General features: G+C 36.7%; 1 protein-coding gene across 2 annotated transcripts; it reads right to left on the bottom strand.

Annotated features, from left to right (window-relative positions):
- Positions 1–9,919: 9,919 nt before the first annotated feature.
- LOC147075256 (uncharacterized) lies at positions 9,920–11,605 on the bottom strand. Of its 2 annotated transcripts, none has more exons than XM_085942892.1 (4): positions 11,171–11,605; positions 10,659–10,792; positions 10,145–10,330; positions 9,920–10,049 (listed from the first exon to the last, which is right to left on the bottom strand). In XM_085942892.1, exons 1-4 carry the CDS (start codon positions 11,220–11,222, stop codon positions 9,975–9,977), a joined length of 447 nt encoding a protein of 148 aa, XP_085799018.1. In that variant the 5' UTR covers positions 11,223–11,605; the 3' UTR covers positions 9,920–9,974. The 2 variants fall into 2 exon arrangements, with proteins under 2 accessions (XP_085799018.1, XP_085799019.1); XM_085942893.1 differs by having other exon boundaries at positions 9,967–10,049; positions 10,141–10,330.
- Between the last annotated feature and the right edge of the window lie 10,921 nt (positions 11,606–22,526).

Here is a 22,526-nt window from a genome sequence, read left to right as displayed (position 1 = left end):
TCGCAGAGATTATAAGGGTGCCGAATACTTTCTCACTCGCACTCATGCATCGTTTTTGTTCAGGCCTTGGTTGGGTGACTTCATGTCACAAGTTATAACATAGGGCTGAAGGGCTTAGACTGAGACCCTCAGTATGTGTTTGGTCGTCAACCAAAGTCATACAAGTACATTGATACATTGATAGCCGTATTATCTTCGTACTTACATTCACTAAATGAAAATCCAAACTCTCACTGGTCATATTATAGTTGCCATAGATATTTTTACTTTGCAGGGAGAATATTGCATTCATTCACCAAGTAGACATCCTGCAGAAAGTCTGCATTTCCGGCATCGTGAAGAGTAATAGTACAATGCTAGTATTGCTGACGGATGAAAATGCAGCAATACATAATTAATATCTATAAGTAGTCACTCTCTTCCTGTTTGTATCAATATGTTTATATTATTATATACCCACAGATGTTGCATTTGAGTCGCTTAGAATCATAACTCACATATTGCAATTTTGTCGTTTTTTAGTTAAATATGCCAAGTGATTCTAAATAAATTAATCTATATACCGAAAAATAGTTGAGTATTAAAAGTCAATTTAAACCATGTGAAAATCGTTGACAAAGTTCATTGTTGGTGTAATATGTCGTATATTTCAAAGAATAGAGTTTTGTCACCAACGCCTTCCTAACCAATCGGGGAGCTCTATTTCTCATAGTATGCTGTATGTCTGCAACGTTAGGAGTATTAGATATATATATTTAAAAAAAAAAGTTATTCGACTCTCTCACTCATTATTATTCTAGGGAGTTCAATACTGTTCTTCTAATTACAAAAAAATAGTGCTCTGTTGGTTTTTAGCGATTATCTCAAAACTTGATTTTTGGAATATGTGAGTTATGATTCTAAGCGACTCATTTGTCATTATTAAAATAACGATAGGTATAACTTCTTTAATCTGTGTTGTGGGGTAGGTATATATATATATATATATACACGTACGTACTGGCAATCAATTATATTATAACAATACCACTCAGTGATGGCGTAGTAAGAGGTGGTTGAGCGGGATAGCATTTAAAAAACTAGTAATAATTTAATTAGTACGTATATTATTTAGTAAATGAATATACTTACGCGGTAACCGGACAAAACATAACATGACAAAACAGAACAGCCAGAGGAAAAATGAAACATTACTTATTGTGGAATCTATTTAGGTTAGGTTAGGTTAGGTCAGTGGTCGGCAAACTGCGGCTCGCATGTGGCTCTTTGGCCCCTTGAGTGTGGTTCTACCACAAATGACCACGTATGGACTAAAATAGTGAAAGATAGAACAGTCAATATGTCTTCGAATATAACCAACCAGCAAGTCGAAGATCTTAAATTGGTTTCAGTTTTATCAATAGCAGTTGACGAGTGTAACAAGATAAGTAAGTGTAACAAGATTAAGCTCTCAAAAAAAATCTCAATCGTCGTACTGTTGATATTTGGCCCTTTGACTAATGAGTTTGCTGACCACTGGGTTAGGTCATTATTTCGTTGTAGGTACCTAGTCACCCAATCATTTTGAACATGTTATATTGATTAAGATGAGATATCCTAAGCTTGCCGGCAAAGTCCCGTTTATTTGAGGCTTTCTAGCGATTAGGAATACAGAAATTAGGTATATCATTTGATTTATTATGGCATATTGAAAATCTGTGCTAAAATCTATCAACATAATAGAGATTCAATATTAAATTTATATTTTTCCTGAAAGGTCATAGTTATATTTATCGTTGTTCTGTTTTGTCATGGAACCACGTCTTACGCACATTTTAAATTTCGAAAATACGAAAGAAAATGCGATAGTAATAACAAAAATCGTATTACATGCATTAGATAAATGCTTCTCAAACTGATGGGCGCAGATCACTACCTACGTGTACATAATATCTTACCTCGATTATAGTTATGTCGCTATTAAAAAAACGCTAGGCATGGCTTAGTGTTTAGTGAAATCGATACTAAAACTCTCCATGCTTTTGTATCCTAAATTGTTTACCAAACATCAGTGTAGTCTTCCAAGATCGCGGGAGATTTTAATAATAGAAAACGGAACCGATGAAAGCTAAATTTTATCTTGAAATCACTATATTATGGGGAGAACGATCCTTTTTATGATTACGATTAAAATAGCCTTAATGTTATCAGTGTATCCATAAAAATAGTTTTAGGTTTATGTTTTAAATTTTTGTCTGGCTATGATTAAAAATTCACTGTATCCTTCAATCAGAATATTCTCCTAAATATTTTTTTCAGTTTAATATGGTCGTATAGGATTTAAAAAAAAATAAAACAATTGACATTTTGAAAGCATTAACCGATTGCCGTCCAATTACAAGATGGATGGCTGGAGGAAGATAACTAAATAGAACCTGCTTAGAACAAAGATTCATGGAGGTAGATTCTAGAAGAGGTTAATATTTTTGTGGAAGAAAATGGAAAAAAAGCATTTTAATAGGTATATAATATTTCCGGTTTTAATAATATTACTCTGCCATTCGAAAGCTTCCCCAGGAAATGGGCGCTTTTTATCGGTCACGTGACACGGTCTCGCAAAACTTGACGTAAAAAATGGCGGGAAAACAGACCGCGATGTGTTTGGAGAGTGTCATATCAGTTTCCTCTTGCTTTTAGCCTCGCCCTCCCCTCTTAGCTTCCCCCTACCGGCGAATGGCGGAAGTTCACAGGAAGCTTTTAATATTAATATACCAAAGTCATTTATCATATTGTTTTTTCGCCATAACATTGACATTTTGGTTTTTGTAGTAGTATAGGCCAAAAAGAGAGACGCATGTGCAACATTTCAATGACCATATAGCCACAGAAAAGATAATAAATGAGTTCTGATATCTCCTTTTTATTAGTTTACGGCAGGGGTTGTGAATCTTCAGGTACATGGTTAGGTGCCAACAAAAATCTGAAAAATATTAGTACGATTGTACCTATACTTCGAAACTAAAATTTACTGATTTAAATTTAAAAAAAAATACAATACAAAAAGAACTTTTTATATACCTACCGCGTTTTTAAATTTTCTGTTGAATCATATAAACTTGACAATTCTATGTAATTAATAATTTAGGACAAATAAGGCAATCATTTCTTTGTTATTTTGCAACAAACAAATATAGAATACTGAAATGTCATTTTGATTTCCATAGTAACGCATGTATATATTAATAATTTAGTTGTTAGGACCACCCCCTTAGCAACCAATAATAGTGGATTGGATTACGGATTTCTTCCAAAATAACTTTTCATACAAAACAGAATTAACTGAAAATGAAGTCAATTCTACTTAAAGATGGCTAAAAGTATTAAAAGAATGCATTGGCATCGTGTTCTGATATATTCTAAAGCTTAAAATGTCTAGCTAGTCGGGAAGTTTGTTAAAAATCGATTTCAAGATTTGTACTGGATAAACAACCACCGGACAAACAAGAATACGAGCTAAGAAAAACGTGGTAATAAAATAGCTTGGCTGACGGCGTTTGTTGACTCTTTTTAGATCTACTGGTTGGAAGTTTTCACCCGCTAATTAAGTCTACTATGGCCAAGAGGCTTACACATTGGCTTATGATGTCGTGGGTCCTAGGCTCGAATCCTGCGTCGGGCAAATACACATAGTGTTTTTTAATTTTTGGAGTCAAAAAAGTATGGATATAATAGATTCAGCAAGTGGTCAACATCCATTTCTCGTATAACCAAAAATCAAAAATGGGAGGCCCATATAATTTTGTTCGACAGTCGACATTAAAAAAAAATAAGATATCACACGCATTCTTTTTAATTAACAAAAATTGTTCGTGGAGCTATTTACTATGAAGTAAGTAATGTTATCTATAGCAATACTTGCAGATACTTGATAGTTAAGGCTTTATACTTAGGTGCACCTACTTGCTAACATACCCTTAAATCATTCAGAATTTTATATAACATACTAGCTGACCCGGCGAACTTCGTACCGCCTCAGAATCAATAATCTTGTGTTAACCTATTTGCTGAATTAAAATACTCAAAATGAATTAAGTTCAATAAATGTGCAAAAATCAAATCAAAATAAAATAGATTACATAGTTTTGGTTGGTTCAGATTTCGAAGCATGATAACTACCAAGTCAATCTTCAGTTGTAAATTGTGCGGTGGCAAGCCAGGCAGATTCAATAAGTTTAAAAATTCAGTTGGATAGTTGGTTGCTTCTTCTTCGTTTATTATACAGTCGATAGATTTGAAGGAATGCATTGGACCAACGATTTGATTTTGAATTGTGGAGTTTAAGTGACCCACATCTTTGTTCTTTGCCGCGAAAATTGCTCTTTTACTCAACCAATTGTGATTTTTGTGGTTAGCAATGACGTTTGGGAACACTTTGTTGATGAGGGCGTCCTTCGCTGAGACGAAATTTCAAAAATTCGGCGGAAACGAAATCAATCCGTTCGATTCGTCGACAGGATACCGATAGTCAGCAATTGCTTAGAGAAATCGTCGGCAGATGGATCGTTTAGCAATGCAACTCGCATGTTCGTCGTCAGCCGAAGTTTCTTCACATAGCGCCACAGAGTCTATGATTTGAGGCAAGCGTTCATTTCATCGGCAGCGGTCGATCTTGGAATGACTGGTAGTGTTTGGCAGAAATTGCCTGGAAGGCGATTCACGAATGAAGCAGTATTACCGGTTGCGCAACCTAAGCGCAAACCTGCTACAGCGCAGTATATTAAATGTCAACCGGCGGTGTCGGGTACCGTGTGCATTTTAACTATACACGCTTTGCCGATAGAGGCGCTAGTAACTCTCCATTTGACTTTGACATATTATTAAACGTCAAAAATTTGTACGTAGTGAGCAGGCTGTCATTCTATTGTTTCTATCTTTTACACAACTATTACCGCTAGTTTGTGTTTAAATTGTCATTTAAGTAGGTACTTTTGTGATTTTATTCTATTTTTTCTATCTTTTACACAACTATTACCGCTAGTTTGTGTTTAAATTGTCATTTAAGTAGGTACTTTTGTGATTTTATTCTATTTTTTCTATCTTTTACACAACTATTACCGCTAGTTTGTGTTTAAATTGTCATTTAAGTAGGTACTTTTGTGATTTTATTCTATTTTTTCTATCTTTTACACAACTATTACCGCTAGTTTGTGTTTAAATTGTCATTTAAGTAGGTACTTTTGTGATTTTATTCTATTTTTTCTATCTTTTACACAACTATTACCGCTAGTTTGTGTTTAAATTGTCATTTAAGTAGGTACTTTTGTGATTTTATTCTATTTTTTCTATCTTTTACACAACTTATACCGCTAGTTTGTGTTTAAATTGTCATTTAAGTAGGTACTTTTGTGATTTTGTAATAGTTAGTTTGTAAAATATTGTTGTATCTTGTATTGAATATTCTAATAATGGACACGTTTCTCGCTACGTACGTTTTGTAACGCAATGTTAACAGGTAGGAAATACTGATTAAATATGATGTTATTACGATATTTTAGGTTATTTTACATCTCCAAAATGGAAGTCTCGCAGTCAGAATTCGGTAATCGGACGAATGCGTTCAAAATGACTGACAACTCGTTTGTGAAACGTTTTCGGTTATCGAAAAGATTAGCAGATACGTTAATTACCAGGTTGGAAGAATCAATGGCATCTCCATCCAGATCATCGGCTTTAAGCGTCGAAACTAAGGTGAGTTGTGAACTTTGATGTCTATGTATATATGCAATGAAAAATATATTAAATGTTTGTCCCTTATCATTGTTTTTTATGTGTAGGTTTTAGCGACACTCCGATTCTTGGCCACTGGTAATTACCAAACAGGTGTCGGCGATGAGCACACGGTTATGGTCAGCCAAGCATCTGTCAGCAGAGCCGTCCAAGAAGTGACAACGGCCATTAATGATCATTTGTTAAACGAATGGGTTGTATTTCCTACTGACAATTTGGAACCTATAAAACAAGAGTGAGTATATACTTAAATTTATTAATATTCCACACATGAATTATCATTTGTGCCAAATTAAAATAAAAAAATAATGTTTACTTGTTTTCAGATTTTACAATAAATACGGGTTCCCGGGTGTATGTGGGACTGTCGACTGCACACATGTGGCTATCGTAGCTCCACCTGCTAATGATCCTCTTCGCCCGGAGTATATATACATAAACCGAAAACAATATCATTCAATCAATGTGCAATTGGTAAGTTAACTATTCAAATTAATAAAAATATTATATAAATCAAAATATTGCATAAATTTGTCTAATCCTATTTAATCTCCTTTCTCGTTAGGTATGTGATGCGAAGTTGCGCATTCTAAATGTGAATGCACAGTTTCCGGGGAGCACCAACGACGCTCACATCTGGAAAATGTCTCATATTGGGAGTGTCATGGAAGTCGTCCATAGGCAACATGCAACGACATGGCTACTCGGTTAGTGAAATACCCATCTATTTGATCACCGGTTTCCACAAAACACTTCCTCTAACGTTACCCGCCACATTAAGGAAGTTCATATGCTATGTTTGCACCGGAAAGTGATTATCTCTATATCTTCCTATTAATTATTTCAGGGGACAGCGGCTATCCCCATTTGCCGTGGCTTATGACCCCGATACATAATCCTGCTACCCAAATCGAACGACACTACAATACAGTGCAAAGTTCAGCCAGATCTTGCGTGGAAAGGTGCAATGGAGTTCTCAAAGCAAGATGGAGGTGCTTGCTTAAACACCGAGTGCTTCATTACACCCCTCAAAAGGCTATCAGGATAATAAATAGTTGTGTTGTCTTGCATAATATGTGCATACATCATTCAGTCGCTATGCCAGCACACACTATCTACGCAGACGACCATGAGGAGTCTCTGGGAATCCTGCCTGAGGAGATTCAAGGCGCATCAAGGAACCGTCTGCTGAATGAAGCGAGGGCTATCAGAGGCGGGATAATGCAACACCTCATGCGCTGAGAATTGTACGTAAAATAATATTGTTTTTAATAACCTAGCATGATTGAATTCAAATGTTTCTGGGGAAATTTTCAATTTGTTTCTAATGAATCATTATACCTAACTTAATATCATTCAAAGTTTCAATCAATATTACTTGCCAGGAATAATTCAACTTAACTGATACGTCATAACTAGGCTGTATTATTTTACCAATCATTATAAACTTACAGTTTACAGAGCTCGCTGACATTCCAAGGCGTTCATAACTCACGTGATGCCGCAAGAAGATTGACAAAATACGGGGAGGAGGTGCCGTGTGGTGTTCATATGATGAAGCTACGGAGTGTAAATGGTTAATGCATTTATGGTTTTAAAGTTATGTCATATTTTCAAACACCAAATTCATGGATACCGATGTAATTTTATTTTTTCTTCGTGATTGATATATATTTGGGCAAAGGCTCAGGGGGGGCAAAGGCTGACTATGGCCTCAATGATGTATACTGATGCCAATAGGTATACTTCTGAAAAATGTTGAGACGCCAATGTCCAAGAAAGTCAGCAAATCCTATCTCTAGCCTCCGCGCGGCGTCCCCCGGGCAATGCAGATAATGTGCTGTATAACGCAGCATATCTGTAGCTAATAGAGAAGGGTGCAAGACGAAACTCTGGTGCCTTAAAACAAGAGACCTTGGCTACGGGAAGGATCACCCAGACAGAAAAACCACACACCAACCCGTCTGGACAGCGAAGGAAGGCAGAGGGTGCTAACAATCCCCGGAGACCCGGGAAAAGCTGCCAACAGATGACCATTGCTACGTATAACGCGAGAACATTTCCAGCGATGCCAAACTTGTAGAGTTACAAGAAGGGCTCACGAATATCCACTGGGATGTTGTTGGACTCAGCCAAGTAGGACGTAAAGGTGAGGGTATTATCACTAATTAGTCACAATTAATGGTAGGTGTGTTAATGAAAATATTAAAAACAGTTTGTCGGGTATTTCAACAATTATGAAAAAAGATGTTTGTATTTTGGATAAAACCATTTATTTATCAAAAAAATTATTTATGAAAACCAAAATAGGTACATAAATGGTTAAATATAACAATTACAGTCAGGAATGTTCACATTATTTAAATCATGGTGATTTAATATCAATGTACTTTATTAATTCAAATAAAACATATTTTTTTAGTACTAGTTTCACGACGCACAAAAACTAAACTGATACCGATAATACATTTAAAGCCGCGTTGACACGGTCCAAGTAAAGTACGATCCTAGTACACTCGAACCGAGTGCCATCCAAGCGCACTCGTATGAGACAGCTTCATACAAATTATTCCAAGGATTGTTAGGAGTAATTTGTATGAAGCTGTCTCATACGAGTGCGCTTGGATGGCACTCGGTCCGAGTGTACTTGGACCGTGTCAACGCGGCTTATACCGACGATATATTATATATAATAATATAATTCCAGCACCATAATTAAAGAGTATAATGATAAGTGGTGAGCTTTGGTTTAAAATAAAGAGATTTTTAAATATCTCAGTAACTATAAATAAATACCACATATGAGTTAGACGCCGTAATAGCTCATCAAAATTGCTATAAAATAAGTAAAAAACTCAATACTGTAAAATTTTAAGTTACCAGGTTTTCAACGACGATATGCATCGGACACATACTTCAAAATCAAAACTACGATTCTCATACTCATGTTAATATTAGAATATTTTTAAATTATTTGAATATTCTTGTGAAATATGAAAGCAATAAAAAAATGATTGTTTCAATATACTGTGGAATTTTATTTCATCCTGTCTCTCAAAAAATGTTTTATATACACCGATTATACACACAAAATCATTAAATTTAATATAGGTTTGCATAAGATTTGCACATTTTCATAAAAAACTAGAGACACCATGGAAAAATCACAGATGCAGACACATAAATACTCATTAAACAATTCCATTTTAATAAAACATTGCATTGAAACAGAACTAAACAAATAATTATTGGTTTAAGCCGCAGGTTGACACGATCCAAGTTGACTTGGACCGAGCGCACTAGTACAAGACATCTTCATACTAATTACTCCCATCCGAGATACCTCGGATGAGTATGACGCGGTCCGAGTAGCTTAGATAGGAATAATTAGTATGAAGATGTCTCGTACGAGTAAGTTCAGATGGCGCTCGGTCCAAGTCAACTTGGATCGTGTCAACGCGGCTTTAAGGCATTCAAAAGTTATGGAAGTGGAATTCTTTCGAGTATTTAAGCACATGAAAAAACTGTTTTGAGACGAATATAAAATAATGTTTCACAGTTGATTATAAACAGGTGTATTCATGCATGGTGAACAAGCATAATATCGCCATATACATTAAACATAAGTTCACGATGCTGTAAAATCTTATTTTATATTCGGCTCAACATGGTAATTATGATTCAGTGAAACCCCCGAAATAGCGCCAACCACCCCAAAGAAGTGATTACGGTGCATTGCCGAGATTGTCTATTTTTGCACCGAGTAGTAATATTAGTGCGCTCAACTCTGACTTGGTTGCAATGTTGAGAGCTACCATGTCAGACCTGAGCGCAGCAACATTGATGGTCAGCAACTCTAGAGTGGTATTTAACACGGGCACCGGACCCATTGTCTGCGTTGCCACAGAAGTTTGGGACAACGAGAGCCTGCGGGTTCTCACTGTTGCTGGGAAGACAGCACTGCCTTCACGTGTAGCAGCATGGGCTCTCGTGAAGGCAGCACTGTCTTCCTGTGCAACAGTTCCAGCCGTGACCCGTGGTGTCGCAGAGATTGCACATTCGGGGGTTTCCATGTCTGCATCTGATGACTCTGAATATGTCACTCGACATGGTGACATATTCCGAGCCCCGACTCTCTGCATGGTGTTGCCGGCAACTTCTGTAGAAGGAGGAGTTGCAGGGTGCACGCTCCACATGCTATTGCCGGACTACTCCGCGGCACCAACTTCTGCAGAAGGAGGAGAAGCAGCGGCACCAATACGCGACAGGACATCATGACGTATCTGTAAATTAAATGTAATCATCATAAGTAAACATGCGACGGATGAATCATTTTATACTGTTAATCAATATAGAATTTTATGAATGACCTACCTACCCCAGAGAAGCTCCCCTGTCCAATGTGCTCCTCACCAGTAAACGTTATTGGCTGTATGAGAGCCAAAATTCGGTTCTGGAGAGCAGACAGCTGGATTCTACAGGGCGGGCCGCCTCCCGTCTTCCTCTGGGAAATGATGATTTTGGCCATTTTGGCCCGCGTGTTGCGCCGTGTGTGTTGCCATACCTGTTAAAACAATAATAATTTTAATTTTTCAATTTCAACAATATTACTACCTACCTAACAATCTAAAGTCTGTCTTCTATAAGCTGCGTGCCGGTTTCCCCCCGCATCCATCTCGTTCCGTCCCATTGAAAGCTTGCAACAGTTCAACGCGATGGCACAATGCTTTCCGTGTGACGTGTACGCCAGTTTATAGAATACAGACTGTAGTACTGTGTACACGGCAGTGACATTTGGGATACTTTCAAAAGACCTGGTTTAATTTATGAATACAGCTGATAATCGAAGAAATAATAATTATTAAACATATTATATAGTAATAGTACATCACCTTTTTCCAATCTCGCCATGTTTTCGTGGCACCCCCACAAGCATTGAGTCGCACTGCAATCTCCCGCCACTGCCTCTCGATTTCAATGCAGGTGAGGTCGTTGGATATCCTTCCTGCGACGAGTTCAAGATGCACTAAGGAAAATAGGGTAATTTTATAGTATTTCACATCGTCATTGCGGTTAAGGCAGTTTGAGTTACAGTAGCTGAAGGGTACAATAATAGCATAGAAAAAATGGTGTGAAAATAATACATCTGCGTAGAGATATTACTAAATGGTACAAACCAAATGTGTCAGACATATTATCAACCAAATAGCATCTCAGACTCTGGTGTTTGGGTAAGTGTCTAACTAATATTATATTTATTCGCTTATTTATTTGTTAATATCTAAATTTAATTTTGTATGTTTGTACTACCACATGTTAGCATTATTTTAGTAGGGTACATTTCTTACGAGTATACGAGATACGTTTACAATGAAATGAATAAAAATTTTGTGTAAGTACTTACAGTCCATTAACTGTACCAGCATTTCCATCTGCACACTATTCGCAATTGCCATTTTTCGTTTCTGTCTGTAAAGGAATAAATAAATACACTTTTAGTATGATTTCTAGATACTATTCTATAAAAGATATATCCGAAATAAATGTTCAAATGATGTTCACTTACCGACATATTTGTTGATATAAAACTACTCTGCGCGCCAAATTTTGCTGTCAGTGAGGGCATAGACAATAATTTAATGCAAACTCCTAGGCGATCATAAATGTACACCCGATTTTTGGCAAATATTACGTTGCATTATTGGACACAGGGCGAAGCGGTATACTTCCGCGGAAGCGTCGGAGGACACACTATCGCGTCATGAAGCAGGCTGGAACTTGCTGGTAGCAGGTTTGATACTCATTTCTAGCATACTTCGGTAGTGCTTCATTCCAGAATTGGTATCCAGATAGTAGAATCATTGCGCCACCAAAACATCTTGAGTAATTGCGCAGATCTTTCATAGTTCAATTAAGTGCTGCCAATGCGCATTTGTGCGCCATTGTGCATTCATCCCAGGTGATGATTTTACTTGCTACCAAAACTTTGGCCATTGCTGAGTGTTTCGAAATACTGCTTGTCGGTCATTCATTCCACGATCAGGCATTGGCATTCCTAACTTGACTAACAAACTGCCGCACATGAGATAATACATGTCTTCGATCAAATGCAAAGCCTGGTTATGTATTTCCTCATTCACTTCGAGATCGGGATTCTCTGAACTGACACGAATTCGATGTAAAATGTCTTCTGACATGTAATCCTTGTACTTGTTCCACAGCTCAGGTGGATTTGATGGGAAGCATGTCGAAATAATGATAGCAAATAATGTGCGTATCTGACTTGGAGATGCAGAAACAAATGTTTTAGCGATTGTCATGTCCCAATGAGTATCGTTTTCAAGCAAATTGAGCTTTTGACATGCAGCACAAAATGTTGGGCACACTACACCATTGGCAGTTTGAAGTGATTCAAAAGATGTCGGCCCACGAACATTTACCAGCAACAACCGCAAGTAGATTCATTCGCCATTCTTCGGATGAACTGTGCAAATGCGACCAAGAGCATCAGTAGAATGTACATCCGGGTGATCAGGAATCGCATCGCCTTGCTTCCGACGTTAAAATTTCTTCGATGAAGCGTTCCAAGTGTAATAACGTGGCATCTTAGAGTAGAACAACGTTCGTGCAAACGGATCGCTTTGGCAAATCGATAAGAAACTGGTCAATGTTGGCGCTGGAGATATTTCAGCACGTAGAGCAACATTCGATGCGTTGAAATAAACTTGTTGACCATTCTCCAGATGCACCGCCAAATGTACAGCAGTGGGATGACGTTCATGAATGGGGAATGAGAGAATACGCCAAATTGCTTCATTGCAGCTCACATATCGACCAACTTGATAGTGCGTGATTTCATCGTTGGTATTGGGAGTTTGAACGCCAAAAACTACAATATCGCTGCCTTTGGTGACATATTTACAGATGTATTTGATGGACTTCACTGAATTGCAAAACTCCACGTTGCAATGCGCCTTGAATGTTTTGGAAAAAAGTGGCGAATACGGAACAATCCAAGTGTTGTCGACCACGATATCGTTTCACTTCATTTTCGTTGTGGTAGTTTTACCGTTATCATTGGGTGATCGACGCCGATACAGTGGATAACCATCATTGACAGTGATAGTCTCCACCGTTAAACTTCATGGATAACGCTTGGAACATTTGCCGTCGACCATGCACGGTGATTGGGGGTTGATGGCGCCACACTGTCCAACGAATCGTGTAAGTAATTACAACATCATGCAGGTCTGGATCGGTTTAGGGATCAGGAATCTCGGCACATATAATGTCATCTTTTTGGTCTGGTCGAATTCTTTCGACTCACCAAATAAGAATGTGTGCATGCGGCAAGCTTCGTTTTTGTCATTCAATCGAATACATCCAGTATCGAGTATCCCCAAAGACGTGATGATTAACAATGTAGTTCATCAGTGACAGGATTTTTTGTTTAAACACACGTGCGGTGATGTCGTGCCGATCACATGATGTTTGTCCAGGGAGTAGCAGTTGAACAATTTCTATTCATTTCGGATTTCATGTAAAGGTGATGAATAGATCTGGACGACCGAAATGACGAACATATGTCATTGCATCTTGCGCATATTCATGCATATGACGTGGGCTGCAAATGTACATCGCCGATAGAATAGTCAATCGACCAACATTAGCTGCATCTCCTACGGTGCTGATTGAATCGCGTAAATGAATATACTCCTCCGATCGCAGTTTGGCTTGGTTCAACCGAATGAAAGTGAGGCGCTCCGTCTCGATTTTAAGCAATCGACAAAATCGCAGCAAATAGTAAAGTTGTCAGCATTTTGACGAATCATCAAATGATAAACACTGGAAAATTAATCACATAATTCAAAATTACATAATGAAGCAGTTATCGATGCACACACAATTACAAATTTGATAACCTCACAAAGTGAACATCTTCGAAGGCAACTTACCGTTTGAAAATCACGATCGAAATAGCTATTTGCGCACCAAGCTGGTAATCGGCTCGATTATTCACGTAGATCGATTGTCGAATGAAGTTCGAATGATGGTTTTTGAAATTGGTAGGTAAATAATGAGCAATACCAGCAATGAGATCATGTTATTTTATCCTTGGCTTTATTTTTGGACGCTGTCGACGAAGTAAAAAAGATTCAGGCAGGACAACTTCCTCCAAAATTCGCCGGAGTATACAACAAAGTCTTTTGGGATTATCTGTAGATGACAGTGGCGAAGGGTGGAGGTAGGCTGTTAAGATCCGCCGTAAACGGTGCACATTAAACTTTTTCAGACATACATATTTGTTTTCATTGAAATAAGACTACAATTTACAGATAGTGTTGGTTAGTTTTTAAAATTCAATTAAGCCCTGAGAAACCAAGCCATAATAGATAATAGTCAAAAAATACATGTCTATCTATAAAATTATCTAAAATTATGCAATTAAATCATACATAACTTTGAATATTTTATAAAAGAATAAATTTTTTTATGTATTATAGTTTGGTTTAGTCAGGGCTTAATGGATTAAAAAAATTAACCAACAATATGTATAATATGTATTTTTAATCCAACGAAAATCCGCAATTTGGTCGTATTGCCCAAATTAGACCAAAACTATTATGGTTTCGTTTAGGCATGGTTTAATTGATTTTTAAAAACCAACTAACACCATCTGTAAATTGTAGTCTTAGTTCAATAAAAACAAATACATATTACTAAAAAAGTTTAGTGTGCACTATTTATAGCGAATCTTTACAGCCTACCTCCACCCTTCGCCACTGGTAGATGAACTGAATCAACTGTCAAAGGATAGATAATGCACACAACGCCTTTCATTTGTTTGTTTGTTTCTTGTTTATTCTTTCTGTCATGTATCGTTGTATATGGATTTAAATTTTTTGTGATTTTCTTTTATTTTCGATTGCGCGTTCGTTGTTCAAAATGTCAAAATGTATGAGAAAATTAATTTTCTTCATAATTTTTTTCCCGTGAATTTTTCAAAGTTTTAATAGTTATTCTGCTATTCGGGGCTGAGACAAATCCAACAATGCAAAGATCGTAAAAATCGGTCCAGCCGTTCTCGAGTTATAAATGGTGTAACTAACCCGACTTTCTTTTATATATATAGATGTACGTACCTACTGATTATTTTCCTAAATTACTTACCTACCTTATTATTTCCTTCCGTATTTCCCTTGTATTCAGGTGATTTGCTTTATTAGTATTTTATAAGTAATTTATTTAGACATGAATTTGATGTCAATGCTCTACGCCCATATGCATGGCCCCCACAAAGGGGGGGGGGCTGACAGGGCTCTAGCCTGGGGGCCCGGGCTCATAGAGGCCCGGCGTGGCGAGCAAATAAGTGAGATAAACACACATCACACAATTTGCTCTAATAGTAAAAGTCGCCTGCGGTGCTATTTTCCTTTAGTAAGGGTTATATTTTAAAATATGTTGTTGTGCGATGTAATTTTTAATTACGTCATTACTGATAACTCCATAATTCAAGTGAATGTAAGTTTTAAACATACACTAAATACCTATCTTAATACCGTAAACGCCATTTGGAAAACGCTACTGTAGAGCGTCACACTGCCTTTAACCTTGGCGATAGGTAGGGGGGGCAGACAAAGATCCTAGCCTTGGGGCCCGCTTCAGGATGTGGGGGCAATGGCCATATGTTTACAATATAGTCGCTCAAGCGGAACTGTGATATGGCGAAATGCGTATGTACAACTTTACGGACATCGCTGGATTGCAATACTTATTTAAGATATTGAGTATATAATATAGCCATACATAATAATTAATCGGTGACTAAATGTGGTTAAGTCCTCGTCATTCTCAAGAGAATTGTTTCCACGGAATAGGCTCACTTGTCCGCTTGACTACCGTACCTCAAAAGTCTCCACTCTCCAGTGACATCCACACCAGAGTATTCCCATAGCTCACCCCATACGTCACCGACACGTGTCTGCGGAGACACACACGTGCGAGTGCCGCGGTCTGCCAACAGGCCAGCGCTGGGAAAGGAACTGAAGACACGTGGAAGTTTTTCTTAGCTATAGAAGTAATACTGCCGTGACGAATGGACGTTTCGACTAAAAATTCATTATTAGTCTATTCATATAAATGTGCCTAAGCATAGTACATACTCTACATAGTAATACTCCAGGCCGCACATTAGGTACCTACATATCCTATATCAAATACCAGTGGCGAAGGGTGGAGGTAGGCTGTTAAGATGCGATATAAATAGTGCATTACAAACTTTGTCAGTTATACGTATTTGTTGTCATTGAACTAAGACTACAATTTACAGATGGTGTTGGTTAGTTTTAATAATTCAATTGAACCACTCGAAAACCAAGCCATACTAGATAATAGTCAAAAATACTCGTCTATCTATAAAATATCTATAATTATGACATTGAATCACTATGGATCACTATGGATGATGGACATCCACGGTGGCCGCGCGGCATAAGCGTTGGACTATCACGCCGTGGGTCTCAGGTTCGAATCCTGGGTCTGGCGAGTACACATATTGTTTTTCAATTTGTGTGTGAGTCAGGGTATGGACCTAATAGGTTGAGCAAGTGGCTGACATCCATTTCTCGTAAAAAACAAAAATCTGTTAATACAAACCTCTACTCTGTGGAGGCCCATATGGTCCTATTAGGATCGGACATGGTCGGGGAAAATCACTATGGATACTTTATAGATATACTTAATAATATTTTTATAGGGCAGGGCAGGTAGTGAATTTAAAAAAAAACCAGCAACAAGTGTAATATATTGAATCTATTCTTAATTCAATGAAAACGAATAAGTATGAATGAAAAAGTGTGCATAATTTGGTCGGATCGCCTAAAGCATACCAAAACCTTTATGTTTTGGTTTAGGCAGGGCTTAATTGATTTTTTAAAATTAATTGACTCCATCTGTAAATCGTAGTCTTAGTTCAATAAAAACAAATACGTATGACTGACAAAGTTTAATGTGCCCTATTTATGTCGGATCTTGACAGCCTACCTCCACCCTTCGCCACTGTTAAATACGGTAACTTTACCATTCAGCACTCAATATACCTATATGTACAATTTTGCATTTGGGAATATACTGTGGTTGCCATAAATTTTATTGTCACCGCATGTTGAATATCGCAACCGCATCTACGATTATGAAAAGTCTAAATAATAAATACTGAATGTAGTTATTAAGTGAATTAGCGGGACACGTGTCCGCGGGCGCTTCCGCGAAAGTCGCGTGCCATCTGAATGCAGGCGTAATTGCAGCGGCGCTTTTGGGCGTACTTTATTGCACTTGTAATCGTTGTTGTTATTGCAACAATACTATTTATTTTAACGGATGCCAAAAAACCTCCGGTTTATGACGCGACGCCCGCCAATGACTGATTGTTTTTTTTATGTTTTGTTTAATTATTTTAGGCGTTTACTAAATTATAGGCTTCTCTATAATAATTTTTAATACGTAAACGTCACATGAAATATTTACCTACTTACCTAGATATCGCTAAAAAGCAACAGTGAAATAATTAAAAAATACTCCTTTTAATGTTTGTGTCATACAAATAAAAAATAGTCAACTATTAGTTTATTTTGTTTTTTTTGCGGTTTATAATAAATGATAATAGTAAGAGTTTTTGTATACAATTATTAACAGTGAGTTATCTCAATTATTCCACTGGAAATTGTAAATTACAGAAAAAATTGTAACTTCAAAATTTGAAAAAAGATGAACACGCAACAATGGCATTTTTTCTTTTAAATGGGGTATTACCAAAGAGATTGAAAGACTGGAGAGGGAACACGCTATCATTTATGTACTAAAAAATACGAATCGGAGAAAGACAGTTGGTAATGTTGGTATTCTGGAGCTTCTTCAAGTTCGTGTGGTAAAACAACATGGCGGATATGATATTGTTATTCTCTCGATTTATACGTATTATACGTTATTATTCGGTAAAAAAAAATTTATTAATGGAAGAATACAAATTAGTAACAGCATTTCGGAACAATATGCATACTATTAATTATTTATACATTGATAGTTTTTCCTAAAAGATCTTTTACAATAACAATTCAAAACTTTTACATCAAACGTCAAATGGTTGTTTATTGCGAAAAATCCAGGGCCGTATGCATAATATTATTTTGAACCCAAAATATACGATGTCTTTTTCAAAGTAAAAACTGTTAGTGCTAGTTAATTACATTCATTATTTACATAGATTTTATATTTCATTTCAGAGTTAAATATATTTTTAAGAATACCAAACAAAAAATTGTATTTATATGAAGTATGTAATGGAGTATATGTAGCAATTTTATAATGTTATAGGTATAAATTAAATTATTTCAGATTTCCGAAAAATGAAGTTCTTCGGAAATTGTGGATTGATGCAGTCGGGCGGGAGAGCTGGGTGCCATCTAAATATTCATTACTGTGTGGGAAGCATTTCTCGGAAAGTGACGTTAAATGAGTGTTAAAGTTAAATGAGAGTTAAAAAAGTGAGTTAAATAGATAAAATATTGTAATTAACTATATAATCAAATTTTCAACATACCTACCTGTATTTTGTCTCTAATAGGTTTGTATAAACAAGTAATTTTATACACATTATGTCAAAAAAGAGCCCATGTTATATTTTTATTTCATAAAATATTTTCAAAATACACATGTGTAAATAGGTAGGTAATATAATAATTTTTCTTTTGTTTGTAATTAACTGTAATTATTTGTATTTTTTATTTAACCGTTTTATCTAAACAATAATGCTATGTTATTTTATATAGAACAATATGTAAAAACAAGACCATATTTCTTATTCCAATATTTAACCATTTGCTATTAACTGATTTGTGTATAATTTTTCGTTGCGGGAACTTTTTATAATGAAAAAACGTTTATCATAAATTGGTTGTAAGCTTGTGTTGATAAAAAAAAAATACTCAGTGGGGCGTTTTTATGTCCAAGTATGGCCCATTTGCAGCAAAGTGTACCTAATTTCAGAGAAGTAGTAACACTTTCTCTCACAAAACGAGTACACACTGACATTTGTGTGCTACCTCTGGGGGAGGAGTCCAATCTCTTTGGGTATTACATTTTTTTTAATCTCACTCATTCGTTATGTTGGTATAGCTTCAGCAATCGATTGAAATATTTTAAACTCGCTGTAGATCAGTGTCAGCCAAACTGTGTGCCGCAGCATACTAATGTGCCACAAGAATTCTTAAGCCGCGATGGAAAATCCTCAAAACTGTCCATTTTAAATAACGCCCATTAATTTAGATTTTCTTCAAAATTTAAAATTGTGCCAGAAGTGCAGAGAACATTAGAACTCCACTCTGCATCATTTCCTAAGTACTTTACATTACTTGATTATCAAATATACCAGTTGGTCATTAATCCATTCGCAAGATTCGACGGTAGGTACCATGGCCCCCACACCCTGAAGAGGGCCCCCCTACCTATTTTTAAGGATAAAGGCAGTGTGACGCTCTACAGTACCTAGCGTTTTCCAAATGGTGTACGCAGTAAAATGAATGTGTATATTTAGTGTTTTTTTGTATATTTTAATACTTACATCCACATTAATTATTATGGAGTTGTCGAGTATCCATACACAATTAAACATTGTACAGAAACTGTGTAAAAATATGATTGAATATACTATTAGAGCAAATTTATGATATGTGTTTTTCTCACTTATCTGGTTAATTCGCCACGCCGGGCAGCCCTGTCAGCCCCCCCCCCCCTTGTGGAGGCCATGGTAGGTATACACCTGACACTAACAGAGGATGATAATTTAATAAATCTAAAAACCACCCAGTGCTCATAGCCTCATTTTATGAACTGGAGTTGTCAGCATTTTGGCTATCGCTTTAAAGTCAATGTCCTCAATTGGCTACAACCTAGGGGCGGCAGGTTATATGAAAGTATGGTGAAGCAGGCTAGTATGGCGAAAAAGTATGGTGGGGTGGGCTGGTAATCAATTTGTGGCAAAATTTGGACGTTAACATTATATTATATGGGTACGTTATAATGACCAAAGTAAATCCTCTGTGATGCCCTGAATTTTTTTCATCGCGTCGCTATTTCTCGTAAGTTATCGGCTATTGTTGGCCTGCTTCATTCAGCTGTATGAGAAAGCCGATTCCTTGCCCCTCTTTTAATATAATACCTCTATGGCTACAACAGCAATTAAATCTCTGCCGCCATTTGGATCGTCGTATTTTTGCGAATTTGGTTTTTCAGCGCTCGTGGAAATGAAAAAATCAAAAAATCGAGAGCGGTTACAGATGACAATCATTATTATTTTTGTGAAACTACGTCTATGTTTAGAAAATGCGACAAGTAGGTAATAAAAAAAATATTTGAATAATACCCCCCCCACAGAATATTGAAATAAATTCGTAAACGTCAAGTATAAATGTAGCTACTCTACCTGTCAGCTGTATCCACGCAGATTCTAATCAGTCTACCGGACACCCTCTTTTCAAAAACGTCCTTTTCATCCAATAATTACGATTCGTTGACATCCTGTGAGAAAATAATAATCAAAACATCCCTCCGCAGTTTATTAATTTTGGGGTAAATATAATAAAAAAATCAACCGTTTCGTCGCCATGAATATGTGACTTTTGTTTGATTCACAGAATAAACAGAAAAATAATATCCTCCCTCATTGTTAACTTTTTATTAAGCACGTGACCAATCAAGTCACCCTCCTGGTGAATACATTCGAAGTTTTTCTCTCAGAAAATTTACTGGGAGCGGCAGAGGAGCGATCGATAGGTAGACATGCACCGGGAAAGTTAATTACTTATTGACGCATTGTTAAAAATATGCAATATAAAACAAATATTCCGTTTATTTTGTCAGTAATATTCACAGAACAAGTTGATAAGAGAAAAGCCTAATAGCCAATCGCCATGGATCATTTTTTTTTTAAGATAGGCTCGGTTAATTACTTAGGCCATAAGTCACAAGAAACTGTCTTAAAATATTATCAATATTGAATGCTCGCTTCGTTTATGTAACCAACTTTATTCCATATTATGAGACAGATGTACCTAACTATTGAAAACAATTTATTCTTTAACACGTGTTTCGATTTCTCCCATATTTCTCCAGATTCAAGATTAAAAATTTGTTACCACCACACTTTGAAGGTAACGCACTTTCCATTATTTCTGTGTTCCCTGGTAGGTAATATCAATACCTGAGTGCAATGTTGTTTATATTGTAGATTTAGATGGAGATCGGGCCTGTCAACTCCTGCAGTATAATAATAGGTGCTAGGTAGGCACCTACTACAGAACAGATAATAAAATAGAATACCGATAGGCTATATTCAATACGCAGCATCTTGATGCAGGATTTTGAATGTATGAGTGTCCTACGAAAATGAAGCACGCATTATGCACGTGCAATAGTGTGTGTAATACACCAACATTAAATGAGCGTAAATGCATAAACCGAGAGCAGTTTTCAGTATTCGACGTAAAATGTATTCTTGACACGTGTGTAAGCTTAACCCGGATTCTTCCTTACTCGAGCCGGTTACCTGCTATCGCCTTACCCGTTATGTATTTCAGTTCCCGTTATTTCTGAGTTCCCTGCCACCTACCTATAGACTGTATTCTTTATGCTGGCGTGCGGTTTCCCCCCGCTTCAGCATCATAGCACTGCATTCCTTCGCGTTCCCTCCCATTGAAAACTTGCAACAATCGAACGCGATGACACAATGCTTTCCGTCCGCGAGCGACGTGACGTGAACGCCAGCTTAAGGAATACGGACTTTAAGTGATAGGTAGGTAACTATCTAAATAATAGGTACTTAGAGTTATTTAAATATATTACAATGTTATTACGTTTATACCCATTGATTAACTCATTTTGTGATAACACCGCGACTGCCGCGTTTGAAGTAGTTAGCCATTTGATATAATTAACATGATATTTAAATGTGGTAGGTAATTACAAAGCAATTAACTGGTCAGCAATGAATGTATTAAAGTTGTACCTCAATAACCTAAATCACATCATAACTCGTCACCAACTTGTTCTATTAGGTCTGGGACGGAGCCTTGAGCAAATTAGGAATTATCTGGATGCGATGATCGGTGGATCCAAGAACCATACAACGTCAACCAAAGAGCCACACTCTATGGAGGTAGATAATTGGTGATACCTATGGGATACTTTAATCTAATATTTAATATTTAGATACAACTTTGATACTTATTTTAGTTATTCGCAACTAACTTTGTTTATTTGGCTGCCAAATGCTGACTCTAGCTTTTTCGGAATGCGCTCAAAATGTAGGTATTAGTAGTTGCCTAGTAGGTAATTCCATTGAGTCGTGAATCGCAAGACATTTTCGTTATTTAGATAGGTACATTAATAGATATATTTTAATTATATATGTATCACGCATCGGGAATCTATAGCAATATCACTTTATTGTAATGGCGTTAGAACAGTGTTTTTAGTGTCAATGTTCATTTTAGCGAACAATATTGATATTAAAATATGAATTATGCCATTCGGCAGACCCGACAAAAAGCATCGGGAATTTATAGCAATATCACCTTTTATAGAACAGATTATGCCATTCGGCAGACCCGACAAAAAGTGAGTGTCATTTTTTTTCCAGATGCTTCGTCCATATTAATGTCATTGTCAAGACTCAAGAGCATACTTATTATATAATATCTACCTAG

Source organism: Rhyacophila brunnea, unplaced genomic scaffold (assembly GCF_057557595.1).
Source record: "Rhyacophila brunnea isolate RB1 unplaced genomic scaffold, BYU_Rbru_1.0 scaffold_15, whole genome shotgun sequence".
In the NCBI taxonomy this organism is placed as follows: Eukaryota; Metazoa; Arthropoda; class Insecta; order Trichoptera; family Rhyacophilidae; genus Rhyacophila; species Rhyacophila brunnea.
Note: the sequence above shows the minus strand (reverse complement) of the source record. Positions and strands in the feature narration are given on the sequence as shown.

Excerpts from the sequence above, each read along its gene's own strand:
- LOC147075256 (XM_085942892.1), bottom strand. The coding sequence starts at position 11,222 with ATGGCAATTGCGAATAGTGTGCAGATGGAAATGCTGGTACAGTTAATG. Across the intron at positions 10,331-10,658 it reads CATGGCGAGATTGGAAAAAG|GTATGGCAACACACACGGCG; the intron begins GTGATGTACTAT and ends TTGTTTTAACAG. Across the intron at positions 10,050-10,144 it reads GACAGGGGAGCTTCTCTGGG|ATACGTCATGATGTCCTGTC; the intron begins GTAGGTAGGTCA and ends TTTAATTTACAG.